The sequence below is a fragment of the Bombus bifarius genome, unplaced genomic scaffold (genome assembly GCF_011952205.1).
Source record: "Bombus bifarius isolate JDL3187 unplaced genomic scaffold, Bbif_JDL3187 scf7180000007970, whole genome shotgun sequence".
Lineage (NCBI taxonomy): Eukaryota > Metazoa > Arthropoda > Insecta > Hymenoptera > Apidae > Bombus > Bombus bifarius.
In genome coordinates this window covers 2,420,049-2,438,990 of record NW_022884356.1, presented here as the reverse complement: position 1 = coordinate 2,438,990, position 18,942 = coordinate 2,420,049, and the positions used below count along the sequence as shown (strand labels likewise).

The 18,942-nt window shown below is 34.0% G+C and overlaps 1 protein-coding gene across 1 annotated transcript; it reads right to left on the bottom strand.

The window, feature by feature from the left end:
- Window positions 1-74: 74 nt before the first annotated feature.
- LOC117212284 lies at window positions 75-18,874 on the bottom strand. The gene is made up of 4 exons (XM_033456966.1): window positions 18,738-18,874; window positions 16,463-16,598; window positions 5,322-5,501; window positions 75-643 (listed from the first exon to the last, which is right to left on the bottom strand). Exons 2-4 carry the CDS (start codon window positions 16,596-16,598, stop codon window positions 261-263), a joined length of 699 nt encoding a protein of 232 aa, XP_033312857.1. The 5' UTR covers window positions 18,738-18,874; the 3' UTR covers window positions 75-260.
- Window positions 18,875-18,942: the final 68 nt, after the last annotated feature.

The following is an 18,942-nucleotide window of genomic DNA, read 5'->3' as shown; positions in this document are numbered from 1 at the left end:
ATATGAAACTTTGTGATCCAAAGAATTAAATTTATATAAATTGTACATTCGATGTAAAATATTCCATTTTTTTGCAGTCCAAATGAAAGGTAATGCTTTAATGCTGATAGGGAGCTAATTCACATAAATAATATAGAATAAAATGTTCAACGATTATTTTTCATTTGTTTCCTTTTTGTTTTAACTCGTGTTTCGTCTAAGCTGCAAGAGAAACGGATAAAACAGGTGCTGATGACGCGAATTATTCATTCACGAGGCCTTTAAACGCGGATGTTGGGATTGGTACTGGCCACGTAGCTCAAAAGTTCTTCGGAGTCCTCGCAGACGAATGGTTTCTGGTGATAGCAAGCCACATCGTGCCAGCTGATTCCATCCTTGTAAACGTTGTTTAGGATGGACATGCAAGACTCACTGGTGCCATTTATGTCGAATTCAGCGTTGTCCGGTTGTCTGACCTTCTTGTGTCCAGTTTGAGACCATGGATTGAAGGACCAACCTTCGGGGATTTGATTTGTTGGCGCCATCTTCTTTCTGTTGGCTGACCAGAACCAACCATAGAGGGCTTTGGGTTCAAGATCACGACGATTCTCGCAGCCTTTGAAGTCGCAGAGACGTCCAGATGTCCAGATGTAAGGAACATCGTCTATGAAAAAGTAATAATTTATTAATTTTTACGAAAGAAATGATTAATACATAACTTTATTATACAGATTATGCAATTCTCTGGTATATGTTTTTTCTGATAGGTAAAGAGCTGTAATCCTTTCCCGAAGGAAACTAATATTCAAGTGAAATCTATACCGTGAAAACTGAAAATTATGGTATAATATTTTGGAAACTTTTTTTTATTTTCAGTTTAAGTATATTCCAAGTATAATGAAATATCGAAAATTTTGCATTATTTTTCTAGAATCTTATAATTTTAGTCATAGATTTACGACTTTTGTAAGAAAGTACTTCTTTCAAAATTTCTGTTTAAATCTTCTACAGGTTAGAAAACAACATAATTTATAAAAGGTTTCCGCTTTCCTTATCCAAAGGACAACCTTCGAAAAAATAACCTCATTTTAATATCGGTAGAAATGTTAACATAGACGAGTTTCAGATCATACTACTTCGTGGCAAGAGACATATGCGGTCGAAATGATTGATGCGTTCCGTGATGCAACTATGTATGTATATAAGAAGATGAGATTCCTCAGCCTCAACCCACTTAAAGATCCTTCGTTTTGCCTTGAAGATTCTGTTGTTAACTCGTTAACTCGGAGATTCTAACTTCTCGACAACGAATGGAAATTGTATCTGCACTTGCGAAAGCAATTAGTTGTATGCAAATGAGCAACAAACAAATTTCAACGCGCACGCGCGTGTGTGTGTGTATGCATTAAATGAATCTTTTTATTGATTCAAATATTTCATCTGTGATGGGATAATCGATACACTAAATTCTTTCGATCCTTCTTTCTTGTTTCTCAAAATATTTGATTCAATAAAAAAAAAGGGGGAATTATTTTATGATATTGTTGTAATACTTTTTTACAGACATGTCTATTATAAAATTTAAATATTTTGTTCTCGTTTTTTAAGAGTTTCAAAAAAAAAAAGAAAAAAGGAGAATAATTTTAACTACGGTGAAGTTAATTTGTGCATTTATAGAAAACTTTGAAGCACAACAAATATCCAGAATACGTATAACATACAAAGATATATAAAATAGCTAGAATAAAATATTTACCACAATATTTAGTCGACGATACAAATCTTTATTTAAATTCTGTTTCTTTAATTATCTCCACAAGAGACACGAATTTACATAAACATACTCAGTCCATATAATAATTAATTGCGTAATTGTAAGATTCGCCTTTATGGTTTGTTGAATAACCAATAAACTCTTCTCGTCCTCGTTCCGTGAAATATCCGTTCGATCAAAATATGTATTAGGTTAAGTAAAAAGTTCTGAGCGTTTTTCGCTAGATGTCTTTAGTGAGCCATATCTCACGATGTGCACATCGCATCGAGTCATAGTATACACCGATTTCAAGGTGATATTACGCATCAAAAAGGTTCTTTGTCAGTTTTGTGTTCGGTGAAGCCAGTTGTGTGTTACAGCGTTCGAAAATGGAGATAAAAAAAGAGAAAATTCGATACATTCTTCAGTACCACTACGACCAAGGTGAAAAGGCGGAGCAGGCGGCCAAAAAAATTTGTGCTGTTTATGGACCCAGTACAGTATCGAATGCAACAGCAAAGCGGTGGTTCCAACGATTCCGTTCTGGTAATATGGACGTCGAAGATGAGGCACGCTCTGGTAGGCCAATCGTCGAAAATGTGGATAAAATCATGGAAATCGTCGAGTCGGACCGGCATGTGAGCACTTATTCCATTGCCCAGGAACTGAAGATTAGCCAGAAAACCGTTTGGAACCATTTGCATAAGGCTGGTCTCAAGAAGAAGCTCGACGTATGGGTGCCACATGAATTGACGCAAAAGAACCTTTTGGACCGAATTGATGCCTGCGATTCTTTGTTGAGACGTAACGAAATCGACCCATTTTTGAAGCGGATGGTGACTGGCGATGAAAATGGGTCACATACGAGAACAACAGCCGAAAAAGATCGTGGTCCAATCGCGGTGGGCCGGCCCAAACGATCGCCAAGCGTGGATTAACGGCCAAGAAGGTTTTATTGTGTGTTTGGTGGGATTGGAAGGGAATCATCCATTATGAGCTGCTCCCATCGGGGCAAACACTTAATTCGGACCTCTATTGTCAACAACTGACCAGACTGAAGCAGGCGATCGACCAGAAGCGGCCAGAATTGGCCAATAGGAAAGGTGTTGTGTTCCATCAAGACAACGCCAGGCCGCACACATCTTTAACGACGCGTCAGAAGCTCCGAGAGCTTGGCTGGGAGGTTCTATCGCATCCGCCGTACAGTCCAGACCTGGCACCAAGCGATTATCACCTTTTTAAGTTTTTGCAAAATTTTCTTGATGGTACAAAACTGGCCTCAAGAGAGGCTTGTGAAAATGAGCTGGTCAAGTTTTTTACCAATAGGGACGAGGACTTCTTCAACCGCGGAATTATGAAATTGCCTTCAAAATGGACAAAAGTAATCGAACAAAACGGCGCATATTTAATCTAAATCGAATAATCTTGACTATGTTAATTTCATCGTCGAAATAAAGCGAAAAAGCGCTCAGAACTTTTTACTTCACCTAATATTTTCACGACATTGTTCTTGTAATAAGTAACCATAAAACTGATTAGTCTTTCACTTTCTTCAGCCGTGAGGAAATACTATGGCCGAAGACGCGATGTTACAAGCCACTTAACGCGAAGTCGAAGAAGCATCGTCTCACGGCGATGGATCATTTGTTTCGAAATTTCTATGCTATCCAGCTGGCTAAAGAACGAAAGCTACGCTGGGTAATAAATTGTAAACGATCCTCACTGCTTCTGTGTTCCTTGGTACCGATTTTATCTCCGTGGTTGTAGAACTTTCTAAGCCTGACGTTAAAGAAATGGATTTATACCTTCCTACGCGTTTCTGCCGACACGTAAAATTTAATAACTATGTACATACCGTTGTATGAGATTATTATTAGGTATATCTCTCGTTTAACTTAACTACCGATTATTGCTCAAATTCACGTAATTGGCGGTGGTATTCGTTTCTTGAATCCATCCATGCTGTTTTAAGGCGAACTATGTTGAAACTCGTTACTGGATCTTATAATTTATTTCGTGCAAGCAATTGTTAATCATTTTTGTCAAAATGATTTAGCTGAACGCGAAAATGAACGAAGTCAAAACGATGGTAGCTAAAACAAAAGGAAAAGTAAAATTGTCTGCTACAAAATAGATCAATTAGCAGGTTCGTTATACGAAAGCCACAAGAGAGAACATAAGTACACGTTTAGCTCTAAAATAAAATAAAATAAAATGTACAAGTTACTTAGGTTTAAGAAGAGTATAAAAAATTCCTTGTTGCTGTACGTGATCTTTTGTCTGAACTTTATCCTAAAGTTTCTCTCGAAGTATTAAAAATTTTGTTTACATAAAATATAAGAATTTTATTTGACACGCAACAAAAGTTCGAAGATCGTAGTAGAAAAGAAAACGTAAGTACTATTTGTTGATTTTCGGATTTTAGTGTTACCCCGTGACTAGATAATAGGAGTTTAAATATAACAGATTTGAAAAGGAAAACGATCTATCGTATGCAGACTCTTTTGAAAATAGCCGATGAGCTAGCACGACCAAACATATCGTTTCGTATCTTCAAAGTATTCGCGAGGGTTTCAAAATTTTCCAATCGAGTTCGAACCTATTCGTAATATACTTGATTTTATCTTCGTTTCAGACGTGACGTACGAGAATTGCTGTAATATACTTGAACTTTGCACAGTTTCTTCTTCCTTACGTTCCTGCGAATACGCGTGAAAGGATCAGAAACGTTACGAAATGAAAATCACGCGAAAGAGTGACAACAAAGAAAAAAAGCCGAAGAGAAGAGAAGAGAAGAGAAGAGAAGAGTTAATAGCGATGCAATTAGGATATATATTGAATCCGTACGAAACCGAAGGTAAACGCGTTTCGTGTTCACGCGTGAGTCGTTCGCGAAACGTGCCTGTGCTTCATGCGTTAATGAATCATTTTTATTCTTGTAATCGTTGCCTCGAGATTATTCAACCGATCGAATGGAACACCTCGTTTTTCCTCATGAATAAACAAGTACACGTCGATAGAAATTTTTTCTTCTGCGAATCGATCTTGCTCGTATCATAGCGAAAGAAATCTTTTGATAAGTCGACTCGAATACGAAGAAATTCCAACTTAGCTTCGAGATGAATTTTTATTTTATTTGTAACGTTTCTTCCTTCTCTTTTCTCTGTATGAATATTAACGACGTTTCAATTGTACGTACATAGGCGTGTATATACTGTATAATAACGTACATATAATAACTATACTATATATGTACATAATTATCGAACTGCAGATTCATTCGAAGGTGCAGAAATGCATATAAACACGTAAAATACTTGAAATATAATATTCGAAGGCGATATTTAGCAAGTAAAACGATTTTTCAACCGGATTTCATTACTTAAATTCTATTTATAAAAGTAGGAATTTCCATGAATATCCGCAATTTAATAATCGTGAACGATCATGATTCAGAATAGTTTAGAACACCTGACTTCGTCTTTTTATTCTAAGCTTTACCTTGCGTCTTCTATTTTATAAAATATTTCAAGAATTTGTCTTATTTATCTTCTACTCGCGAAGCATCTCAAGAATTAAAATCGCTTACTTTGTTGAATGAGTCTGAAGATTAAGTTGTTCTCGTCTTGAGTTTCCATCGACACGAGGTCCATGCAGTACTCTCTGCAGATGTTCCTAGCGTCTAACCAATCCACCCTCTGGTTTGCGTGAGCCGGAACGTGCCCGCTATAGAAATAATTGTGCCCTCTGTAGTTGAATTCTCTCGGTCCTGCGAATTGGAAATAGAAAATTAATCCCCCGAACGAAAGACAAAGGTTTGTGAAGAGATCGGCTTTTATTAATTCTTAGCAGATTTTTCCACGCGACACATAAGCGTGGTAATCTCGTACGATAAATTCTAACACTTTACGGTATCTTGATGCTTCGTTACGATCCTTTTATCAAGAAAAAAAAAAAAAGTAAAGATATGAACTGATACTAAGAATGTTCTACATACTTTTTGTCAGTTGTGTTTGATATATCAAGATTTGACTACATAGAGTTGCGGATTTTTCTTCCAGAAGAAACAGAGAAAGAGAGAGAGAGAGAGAGAGAGAGAGAGAGAGAGAAAAAAGGAAATCGTTCACGATATTCAATTATGTTTGTCGTGTATAATGTATATAAACGGCGTGGATCTGTAATCGGGGAATGTGATTATCGTCCGGTTAAATGTCAATGGTCTTACAATTTTTCACGTTACACGTTGATTATGCAGGAATGCCTCTCTCGTCGACGATTTACGACGTGCGTCTCATTATGAGAGCCTAACGTTCTGATTGCGAAAGGGTTGCTCGTATTCAACGGTAATATTACAGGCTGTTGCCTATTTTATCTATGTTCTCTCTCGAGTATCATCGATATTCTAATATTCTCAAATTAACCAATCCGTGATCTCTACGAATAATAATCAAGGATTTCTTTCCCATAGATTTACGAGTTATCGCGTCTATTGGCAAGCAAATCGACTGTAGTTAATTCGTATAATTTGTAAAATTTGATGTATAACTTTATCAATTTTATTACCACGTCTGTCATCGTTCTTCGAAGGAATTTATCATCATCGATTATTTATAATTCGCGACTCGTAAAGTTTTGCTAATCGTGTTACATGCATAGAGCAAGAGAGGTCTGGGAAACTTGTTCGAAAACAATTTTTTCTTTTTTTTCCGCAATTTAAATATTCGCTTAAGTACATCGTTTATCTTGAATATCGCGTAGAATCCTGTAATTTACCTATAAAAGTGGAAGAGCGTTGCTGAAAAAGTCACTAGACCTCGTCGAATTATTCCCAAGACTAATATCCTAAATTCTAGCTATTAAAATCGATTATGTCAGAACCTGTTATTTCAAAAGTTGCAGACACACCATAGACCAGTGCGTATGTATTATTACGTATTTACTATGCGTTTCATCGCCTGTAATGCCGCAAGGAGAGGCATGATGGATGCGCGCGAACACGGCTCCTCTTCACCGACGTGTAATCCTGTGTAATCTCATTGTTGCAAAAATAGCCGTTGAACGAGAAGAACGAAAGGGAAAGACAAGAAAAAAAAAAAAAAAAAAAAGAAGAATTAACTAAATTGCACGTTCCTTCTGACATATCACGGAAAAGAAAAATCTCACGGTGAATGTCATGTGGCTGGTTTCTTCTGAATGATTCCCAAGCAGGAATCAATCGGTTGTTACATTGGGAGTCGAGGCTACGACGCGTTCCCCTTTCAGAAACGAACGATGATTCTAATACCTCTGTTAGAACGTCGATTGCCTTAACGTCGAAGTGCTGTCGTGAGTTTCGACAAGAAGTTTCTACGAGAAGATCATGATCTCAGCGACGCCGACGCGGATAGTCGAATAAACGTAGCAGCTATCCTTGAACATTTGGCATTTAACAATTCGTGGTTCCTGAGATTCTTGCTTGACCGTAGAGAACATGGATTTTTAATTGTCGATTAACTTTCGAAACGTGTAGCTTTTTCATAGAAATATAGATTTTGTATTCATTCTGGCAATGTATAGTTTCATCTATATCGTGCAGTTTTTGTAAAATTATTATATTACAAACGAACGCATTCTTGAACATTTAGTATTTAGCATTTCTTGGTTCTTAAAATTCTTGTTTAGTCTCAGGGATGGCTCTTTCTATGTTTCGTGCATTCTTTTCTTTTTGGTGAAATTACTACTATTTTATTTACTATATACTATATTTATATTATATTTACTGTACTATATTTACTATATACAGGGTGGTTGGTAACTGGTGGCACAAGCGGAAAGGGGATGATTCTACGCGAAAATAGTCGAAAATATAGAATAAAAATTTATCACGTCTCGTTATAACGGATCTCACTGTGGATCGTTGTCTCGGTGGAAAAATTAAAAAAAAAAAATTAAAAAAGAAATTTTTATTCTATATTTTCGACTTCTTTTTTCGCCTAGAATCATCCCCTTTCCGCTTGTACCAGCAGTTACCAACCACCCTGTATATTGGATTATTTACTACAAAGAAGAAGAGAAGAAGCTCTGCATTCGTTCTACGGTATATCGAACGAAAGGAGACAATTATTTCCAGCGTCAGAGTATGACTAATTGGTATGTTAATTAGATGCCTTTAGAATCACCTATCTGTAATAAGCATATTTTTAAATTCATATATTTTCTCATCTCGTGACAGTTCGAAAGATGTATCATTTGTATTTACGTAATTTCAGGGAATTTCGTATAACTTAATTGAAATATTTCGATGATGAAACTTGTATTACGCGTATCGTTAATAAATTTTGAATTTCACCGAATTAATTTGCATAATTTAATAATTTGAACGTATTGCACGGATCTAAATCGATTCTAAAGAAAACTTAATTCAGCCGATGTTATTCTGCGAGAAGATTAAAAAAACCACATGTAGAATTTCAAACGAGAGTTGCAAATCAGCAAGGAAATATCGAATTTTATCTTGCCTCGAGTTTCCCTTTTTTCACGTGATTTTCCTGCGCTACGTTGTGCGATGAATATTGCTAACAACGAACGTAAAAACAATTACGATATCGTATACGATCAAGTCTATCGTACGTTTCATAATATTCGAGAAATTATTTCCGCTATTTGTAACTCGAGTTTTCCTTCCTTTTAGTTTCCCAATGGCAATGAATTTGTTTCATCTATGAACAATCGAAAGAAACGTTCACCTTTGTACATTTTATTATCGTCTCTATCATCTTGACGAGCGTTCCGCCTACCAACACGTTTTCCTGTGTCCACGTTTAAATTCCAATTATTTCGATTGCATCGATCGATATCGATCGAATAAACAAATTTTATCAATAATTATTTGTTGATCGAGATTAACTTCTTTAGAAGACCGATAAAAGTACTTGGCATCATAATTATCGAATGCATGTAGATACGTCATCTAACAAAATTAAAAATCATTCTATATAAAATAAATTAAATTATCAGAATTTTTGATAACGAACTTATTACTTAGCCTAAAGCGATCGAAAGAATACCAACAAATACGATGATAAATATTTAACACCGACATATGTATACAGCCGCGAAAAGATGATAAAACAAAGGTTAAACAAAAGTGACATTAAACAAAGTGCATTTCACAAGTTGTATTTCCTTGTTTCTATACGATCGCGTGTTTGCGTCTGATAGACGTCTACGAGAAAAAAAATTGGTCTCCCTCTTCGTCTTTCTTCAGTTTTCTCCTATACTCGCAATTAACGATCGTTATATCACCGTTCATTAAACATTTATGCGCCTTTAGAAACACTCGCACGTTTCACCATTGTGTCAAGGAACTTCTGACGATAATCGTTTGAATCGTCCGTGCAATTCTGTTGTTTTCGAGTCTACTAACGGTGTTTCTGCAGCATCAGTTATATATAAAGAATCTATTCCTGAGAATATAAGATCGTAAAAAATGTGCTTTTCGAATCGCATACATTACATAAAATATCGTAATTCGTAATTTTAATTTTTCGTCTTCGTTCGTTACTATCGACAATAATATTCAATATTATTCAGTGTTATTAATAATTGCTTTTCGTAAACTGATGTAATAAAGGCTCTATGATCTTTTTCGTTGGGAGAGTTATACAGGGTGGTCGGTAACTGGTGGTACAAGCGGAAAAAGAAGTCGAAAATATAGAATAAAAATTTTTTTTTATTTTTTATTTTTTTAAATTTTTTCGTCGAGACAACGATCCACAGTGAGATCCGTTATAACGAGACGCGATAAGGTGCACGCGTACCGAGCGAAAATTCAAAGTCGATTTTCTCGAAGACAAAGCCCCGAACGAAAAATTTTTATTCTATATTTTCCACTTCTTTTTTCGCGTAGAATCACCCCCTTTCCGCTTGTACCACCAGTTACCAACCACCCTGTATATCGAATTACTTCGTTCTTTCGAACGTATATATGCAATTATTGCATATGAATACAGATAGATGTAAATATATGGTTTTATTATTTATTTCAAAATGGAATTCTTAAAAAATCTCTGGTTCTGATCTCATTTTTAATATTATAAGCCTATTTTCCAAACATCTTATTCAAGATGTAATTTTTGGAATTCTGTCTCCTTTGTTACGTACTAAAAAGACCATTAGTCAAACGCAAGAAGCGGTTCGTACAACGTTTCATTCATTGTCTAAGGCTAAGCACCTTAATGCATTAACATCCTCGTCATTACCATCGTCAGTAGAATGGTAACTCGCGAAATTAATTATGACCTTTCTACGGTAAAAATGTATGTGAGAATGAATGGTGTTGCTGAGTAAAGTTGGACGTTAGTTGTTCAAAGTTAATAACTCTGAAACACAATGTTAGTTCGTATAATAGCGAATCGCAATGGTAGATTGGGAAAGATCTAATGATTGATGAACGTAATCTTTCATAGCAAGTGAAGTTAATCAGAATACTACAGCAGTATACTGTTCATACATTAAGAGAAAAATGTAAAGCCGGAACTTCGTTCTAAGGCAATAAGGCGAGAAGTGTGTGTAGTAAATAACAAATAAATAATACTATTCTAAAGAGTTTAGAATTGAAAATATCCATCGTGAGGTTTTCATGAGAACGTTGATCAAATGTTTGAATAAAAAAATTAATCGAATTAAAAGAAGCAGAAGATGTGGCAGGGAAATCTGGTTCCCAAATTTTTCACTATTTCTATATCTTTTTTTGATAAATCTTTAAAGTGGTAAAATTTGTAAGCTACTACAAAATATACGAATTACATTAAAAAATATGTATCGTCATCGCAGTACATGCGACTATCCGTTTAATAATAGAAAACAGATTTATCTCATTTGGTTGTCAATCATACGCAAGTAAATAGCCAATTTAGGGCGGAGAAAGCGGAATTTATTAATCGAGGGACAGTAGAAATCTGTTATTTTTTACGCCCACTTCCGCCATGACTTATCGATCATATTTGCATGCCAAGTCTTTTGTTCGACGCCAGTACGATTTACGTTGCTCTTCAAACAGGTATTTTTTTTTCTTTTATCCATGTCAAAACTTGTATCTATTTAATTTCTCTTTTTTTTATTTTTTATTTTTTTTTTTTTTTGATCAGATAACAGCAACGAAGAAGATAATATTTTCAAAAATACTAAAAAATATGTTTTAACGCAATAAATTTAAATAAGGGAGACGACATTGTACACGGTTTGTCTGTATCGAATTTTATCTTGCGTAACGTTTAGAATTCGCAATAATTGCATCAGATCAAACACGATTCAACATAGCTATTTCAAAATAACATTTAAACGATCGGTAACATCTACGATTTCATGACACGGCTATACACGACTAACTGTGCTATTTGCCTCCTTCGGAATATTTATCCATGGGATTATAAAAAGAAAAAAAAAGAAGAAGAAAAATGACGAAAGAATAATATGAATGACAGCAAGAGGCTTCTTGTAAGATTTTTAAAGTGGTTCTTGACACACGAGGAACTCCAATGGAATGGAAAGCTCTCACTTTCACGTGTCACGACCTGCACGTGTTTCACGGCAGAGTCACCTAAACGTTTCCAGAAACGTATAATTTATGCCAATGAAATGGTTAATATTTACGGATCGTATTTGAGCATGACGCGCCATTTCTTGAAAAGGAGAAAAGAAAGCACGTTGGACACGCGTCGTTTTCAAATAAACGTACTTAATGAATTCGATACGAAGGATTTTATACGTATAGCGAATATTTCATATTTATGATTTTACAGTTGTTAACGAAACAGTTGAATAAATTTTGCGATTTTTCTAGAAGAAGAAAATTGACATACTGAATTTTTCCAAAAAAAAAAAAACAAAAAAAAAGGTATAATATTCTTATAACAATTCTTTGTAAATGACTTTGTGAAGAAAATACGAACGAAGAAGGAAGAATTAGGAGATTAGAAAAATTAATTTTGGAAATGTTAATCAACTAAAATGTAGGATGTATAAAACAGTACTTGTAAAAAATGTATAATTGTAAAAATGCAATTTTTCAATTTTAATTTATTTATGGAGAAGGTATCACACTAAGTGGGAAATTAACTTGTCATTCAAATTTCTAATATTTTAGATTTAATATTTCAACACACTGTTAACTATGAATTAAACATTTTCATAATCTATGCGCAGTCGAATCTCATAAATAAGTGGCGAACATTGGATATAAAAGTCGTTTTGATCGAAGGTGCGAGGAAAACGAAAGCCAAGCCGCAGGTGAAACTTTTTCTTGATAATTCGACTTAATAGGTGGAGATTATTTGAGATTCGATTCGTCCAGCGACAGAGAATAACAGATTTCCTTTTTCTTCAGCTTCTTCTGCAGCTATAACCAATCGGACGTGTAACTTTGTTCGAAAATAAATTGATAAACGATGCGTGCAATACGACATTGTAATTTATCACGGTTTGCTGCTATATTATTTATTCGATCGGATACGCTGTTATTTGGGGTTGAATAAAGGTCGAATAAAGGTCAAACTTTTGTGCTCCTCGAAAATATTACGTAAATGTATAGAGTTACTGTTTTGTTATACTTTGCATAATAAAAAATAATTCTATAAAAATAGTACTTCCTTTTAAATTTATAATCTTACAATCGTTATATTCGCATCGATATAAAAATCTAACGTATCTTTAAAAATTAACGTACGCATGGAATATTAAAAATTTCGAAACTTTCGTACAAGGAGAAAAAGTACGTATGAAATATCGAAAATTTGGAAACTTTCTAGAAAAGAAATTTCTATTCGTGAAATATCTAAAATTTTGAAATTTTTGTATAAAAGGATTTACAGCGATTAAAAAAAAGTTATTCGTTTCTTGGAAAAGTGTAAAATAACAGAAACTTTGTATCTTTGCGAGCAACTTTTAAAATAATCAGCTTCATCGACCAGGAAAAATAGAAATATCCCATGTGAATTCACCGAATTGGACATTTTACTGGAAACCAGGATCAGCGTGAAGAAAGACGTGAACTATCGTTAAAGAGCGGTCATTATACGCGGGCATAACGAGCAACAGCGAAATTATCTCTGTGGCATGTTGTTGTTTCGTTTCGCAACAATTCTTGACATTTTCATAGCGGCAGAGCATCGGCCTTTTGTGAGCTTGTCAGTTGGACAATCTTACCAGCTACGATATTACGACACCTGATTGGTCAGCCGCACTGTCATAAGATAATTTAACGACAATTTGTTAGCTGCGGACCAGTAATGTTTCATAATTTTGATTAAGAACCACTTTAATCATCAGACTCCTCGGCTGTGTTTAACGATTCAACTTTTAATTCCCAGCCCGGTTAAAGAGCATTTTACACTGTAAGGGCAATGTACAGAGACTTATAAATTAAAAATTTGTTATATTCCGTAAGAATGACAATTTCAATATAGGGGCACGATTGTCACGTGTGTTATGTCTTTTTTTTTTCTCTTTTCAAAATTATTTCATACGTTTACATTGTTTTTACTTTTTGTTTTAATTAAAAATTTATGGTCGCATACAGCATCCAAAGTTATCAATAACCATTGCGAGAATAGCTTTGTTTCTTTAAAAAGAAATGTATTATACGTGTAATATTGGCTATATACTTTATAAATTTTTACTATCAAATCTACCAAATCAGCCAAAATGTCTGATTGAAGATTGTATATTTTTGGAATTATTAAAAAAATGCAAGTAACGTTAAGTTTCGTTAATTATTAATCAATATTAAATGCTCACAGCTAAATGACCTTATTGCTCGAGATGATTTCATCGATGTAGCACGTGACTCGAGTTTCTTATTGTTACTAACTTGGAAAGTGGATGCAACTGTAGATAATCGAACATTCCAGTCGAACATTATTATAATCCAACATTACGACACTGATACCTTTCACGTGATTAAATACCGTGGAAATAGGATTACTACGAAATTTCGATCGATATGATCATAAGGGAATAATAACAACCAATACTCGTCAAATTAGTCTGTTTGTAGTAAAGTATTTCTAATGTTAAATAACGTGTATTGGCAATGTTATTTAATCAACCAAGGTAACTCGACGTTTTTAACATTGTACTTGTCGCGAGGCGTATTAAAATGGTAATAAAATGGAAATTAAATAAAAATGAAAAACTCGCATTTAGTACAGAATAGAAATAAAGATATAACGAAGAATGAAAATTTTTCATAATAACGATAAATACATACACGGTGCCGATATGCGTACTTTGACAATATTTAAATGTTGATACATACATAGATGCATGGATACTTTGGCTCGATAATTTGCATTATCTGTTACATCCAATCAAGAGTAAGTGTCAGTGATCATACAGATGAAAAGTTGTAGCAAATTTTATGTCCCATAAAAATTGTCAGTTGGTGAGATATAGCTGACCTCCTTGTAAATGTGTGTGTATATATATATATATATAAGTAAGCAATGGAGATTGAGATGGAGAAAGTGGATTGTATATTCTCCAAACAGATTTTTCATTCGAGATAAAAAAACGAGATGTACATTCCACTTTCGTTCCTGCTGATTATCTTTGAAACAGATTACTAGGAACAGTAAAACATAAATTTCTATATGACATTGAAAGATCATTTCAATGAGTAAAATCTGCGTGATAAATCATATATTTTTTTTCTATAAATCATTATTTAATATTCTCTTGCTAAGTAATAACTGTGAATGACAATAAGTAATAATATTCGGTTGTTATTAACTATCAAAAAACTTACGTTGTTATTGTTATATTTTTGTCAATAAATAGGAAGCACATAAAGCAGATAGGCCTCAAATTCCAACCATAAAAATATACAAATATACAGGGTGGTTGGTAACTGGTGGTACAAGCGGAAAGGGGGTGATTCTACGCGAAAAAAGAAGTGGAAAATATAGAATAAAAATTTTTCGTTCGAGGCTTTGTTTTCGAGAAAATCGACTTTGAATTTTCGGTCGGTACGCGTGCACTTTATCGCGTCTCGTTATAACGGATCTCACTGTAGATCGTTGTCTCGATTGACGTTATTTTTTTAATTTTTTTAATTTTTAAATTTTTATTCTATATTTTCGACTTCTTTTTTCGCGTAGAATCACCTCCTTTCCGCTTGTACCACCAGTTACCAACCCTGTATAATTGCATATAAAACACGCAATTTATAAAAGTTTCCTAAAATTTTTCCCATCAAGTGATTTAGGATAATGTATAAATTGTAAAAAACGGATTACCGGTAGCTGATGTTACACAGTTTTGCATTGAACAAATAATTTGCGGGAAACTAGTCAAAACAAAGCCGACGAAACATCCTGTTCAAGATTATGCAACTAGTCCGTCGCGTCGGCTTTGTTGACCCCGAATCGGTGTCTCTCCCTTAACTTCGTTTCGTTACACGTCCTCTCGCTAATTATCGCGGCGCGATTGCGAGACGTCTGCTGGTTTCTTGATTTTGTATCCTAACCGTGAGAAAGTGCATCGAACGCAAACGAAAGGAGACGAAACGCTACTCTCGCATTGTACGATCCGTTAACGAGTTACCAACCAATTACAGACTCGCCTGCGCTAGACCTTGTCTGAATAAAGTCCAAATGATTCTAAATAATTTCAAATAAGGAAAATGTACCTAAATTATGAGAAAATCTTTACAGACCAGTAACTTATGAATTTTTAGGATATCTATACTTTTATGAAGGATTATTTATAAAGAGAATGAAATTTGCTACGTACATACATATCCTAAAAGTTGCATTAAAAATGACGATTCGAAGTTAACTCATTATGGATTAAGTAGTGAAATAGCGAATAAAAAAATATATAAACGTAATATTAATGTACAGTAATGGATTTGAAAATCTGAAGGTGCACAAATTTTCACGCTTGAAAATGAAATATTGTGTTAACGTAACGTTGGTCTTTAATGAATTAAGATAAAAATATGTAAATAACAAGTATTTGTTATTGTATTGTGTGTATACGTCTAATATATCAGTAAATTTGTATTTGTATTATATTCATATCTCAAATGAAAGCAAGTATTAATTACATGTAGACAAATATGGTTAGGTTAACCTTTAGGTGGATGTACATAGCGTTAAAATAAAAAAAGAAATTTAATTATCCAGGTATTATAATCAGAAGAGAATAATCTGATATACACGTGTTTGCACAATAGACGAATGCTGTTTTAGGTTGAAAAATATACGATCGTGAGATTGCGCGAGAGTTTTGTCGGCATGTATCGGGCCGGTTTAACCTCAATTTCTTTTAGTTGCCGGAGAACGTGCCGGGGCATCTAAATGCCCCGGATTCACGGAAGAGGATTGTGTTTTGTCCGTCGTTAACATTGTCGCGGATATGTTTTGAAATCGTGATGAGAAATGTTAAACTTTCAGACAATGATCAATACAATTAAAATGAAATTGTATGATGTCCAAAGAGTTTTTTTAGCTTGTCATTCGGAATTTAGAATTTTTCTTTATTTCCATTCCTTTTCTAGTACATTTACAGTTTGTTTGACGAATAGATTGACTTTTACGTTATGTTTTAGTAGTTTCATTTTAAAATTTGACTTATAATTAGAAACTAAGCTTCAAAGAGATTTATTCGTACGAAATATCAAGAAAAAATATGATCCTAGCGTTTTAACTACAAAGAGAGCCGAAAGTTCAAAACGAAAATTTTACTCACGGTTTGCACATTTCTGCGGTACAGGAAGAGACAGGAATCTTCCTGGTCTGTTGCTTTGTGGCCGAATTTCGTTTATTGCTGGTTGGGCGTACACTAACGCCGCGAAGAATAACACGGCCAGCGGCGCCAACATCATCTGAGAAACAAATTAAAAATTGAACAAAATAATAAATTAAACAAAGATTAATATACACTGTCTATAAAATTACTTTTAAGAAATATAATTGTACTTGTATTTTCATTTTAATTTACTCATTGAAGACGCTAATTAAAAAACTACAATCGAAATAATTTGGAATATAATTTTGGAAACAAAGGGGACGATATCATCTATATAAATAATAAATAACATAACAGACAAAGATTAAAGAAATCTATTACAAAATGACGAGAAGTGTTCCAAAATTACATATTTCATAAAGTAATTCAAACCCCTTAATTTCTTATGCAAATCGAAATCGGAATCTCTTAACACATACTACATGCTACTTCGGCAGAAACATCTTCGTATACATCAATGACAACAGGATGATCTATCGCACCATCTTTCAATTCAGCATTCGAGCCAACCAGCATCAATATGATCCTATAAGATCGAAGGAGCGAAGCGATGGAAAGTTAATTATAATTTTAAAACACCTTGTCATAGACATATGCAATTGTTCACATCGTGACCAAAAACAGGTGAGAGTTTTGTTGGTTAAAAGTGACACGAAGATAAGGTCGTAATTCCGTATATACCTATTAATACCTATGTTTAGTTTCTATAAGTCAACAAAGAGAGTTTCACTCGGGGAGTGCCAATTTTTGCACGTGACTTTTTTACGGATAGATAGTAGTATCGCCACTGTCTTACGTGCCAACTGTTACATGTAGTGATCCGGTAATTGGCGGGGACTTTTTCGTTGTAAGCCTGGCTAACGACCGAACGTTCCCTTGTACGGTCGAACGTAATGATTTTCGACGCGTCGAGAGTAGCTTCATCGCTTCCTCCAAGAAAAATGAGATAACGCGTGAAGCAAGAATCCTCTTATGTAATAGAGGATAAAAGAAATTGCACAATTGATGTAAAATTCGCAAAAAGCGAATTGAAGACTGTACTTTGTATACGATTCTTGTAGTTCATATTGCGATGGATCATTTAGAAACTAAATAAAGGAAAACATTAAATTTTTATAGAGATATTCTTAGATATCAGTTCTTCCTGTTTATTATTTTGGCTTTAACAAAGTGACGCATAATTAAATGCATATAATTCATTAATTTATATATCTAGCTTATCATAAGACTCTGTTATATTTTTTTTCATTGTTGTACTAATACTATTAATGTTAATATTAATAGTAAATATTAAAGAGAGACTAAATTTTCTTTTTATCATTATTTATGAATGATTTTGATCAGTGATCTTTATCATTTAACAGAACAATAATAAATTAATATATAATAATAAATTAAATTGAACAATAATAAATAAATTATATGTTATAGTACTCACTGATAAATTTTGGATAAAAAATAAAAAGTACGAAACTTTCTTGTTTGTATCAAAGATGTAAACCACAAAGCAACCATATACTCGTTTCTAACTAAATAATATTAATTATCAGATCTGTTACCTTTTTCCTTTTTATCGTTATTACATTTTTCCAGAAGACTATATAGTCTGGATACAATGAAAAATCTTCATTCATTCATAAAAATTTATTTCCTTAAATGTTACTTTCAAATGTACCAATGCTTTACCAACTACAATAAATTTAGAATTTCTCCTTTTAAATGTCATCAAGAAATCTTGCATTTTTATTTCACTTTAATTTTACTTTAAAAACATTGAACACTTAAAATGTTATTATTCAAAAAGACCTTATTTTTGTTTATGCAAAACTTCAAGCAACTTCCATAAAAACCCAATCGAACAAGAACTTACAACCTATACACGAAACCATTACCATCCTCATTGAATTAATTTATCGGTAGTATTCGTCACGCAGAAGCGTGCATTATTCAAGCCTGCGATACTCTACGAGATGTAGGTATATACATACATACATATATACATATATTACATATTCAGTTTGTTGCACTTTTTCTATTTTTATTTTTCCCCGCTTTCGTTTAGCACTTTGCGATTGGTATTCCGTAGATGACTTTAAAAAAATCGTGAGAACTGGAATTCCAAAAAATGAAAGGAAAATAAAACGATACGAGCTCACGCACAGGTATACGTATACTTTTTTTTCTTTTCCTTTTCTGATCATTTCGAAACACTCACCTTGTCTCACTTGTCTTTCTTTTTCCGGTTTATTTCTCGGATTAAAACGAGATGGACGACGAGATCGACGATTAAAGAAACGTGCTCACTGATAGGGTTATGAAGAGACAGGCACCTTCACCGTCGATTATATAGAAATAGTCCCCACCATCTCGTAGATTCATCCCACCCTGGGCTACAAGGAACCATCGAGACTCTTCTTAGC

Bases quoted from the DNA above. Each gene is read 5' to 3' on its own strand.
- LOC117212284 (XM_033456966.1), bottom strand. From the start codon at position 16,598: ATGATGTTGGCGCCGCTGGCCGTGTTATTCTTCGCGGCGTTAGTGTAC. The intron at 5,502-16,462 runs GTGAGTAAAATT...TCCAATTCGCAG, and splicing joins ACCGCAGAAATGTGCAAACC to GACCGAGAGAATTCAACTAC. The intron at 644-5,321 runs GTAAGCGATTTT...ACTTTTTCATAG, and splicing joins CTTCAGACTCATTCAACAAA to ACGATGTTCCTTACATCTGG.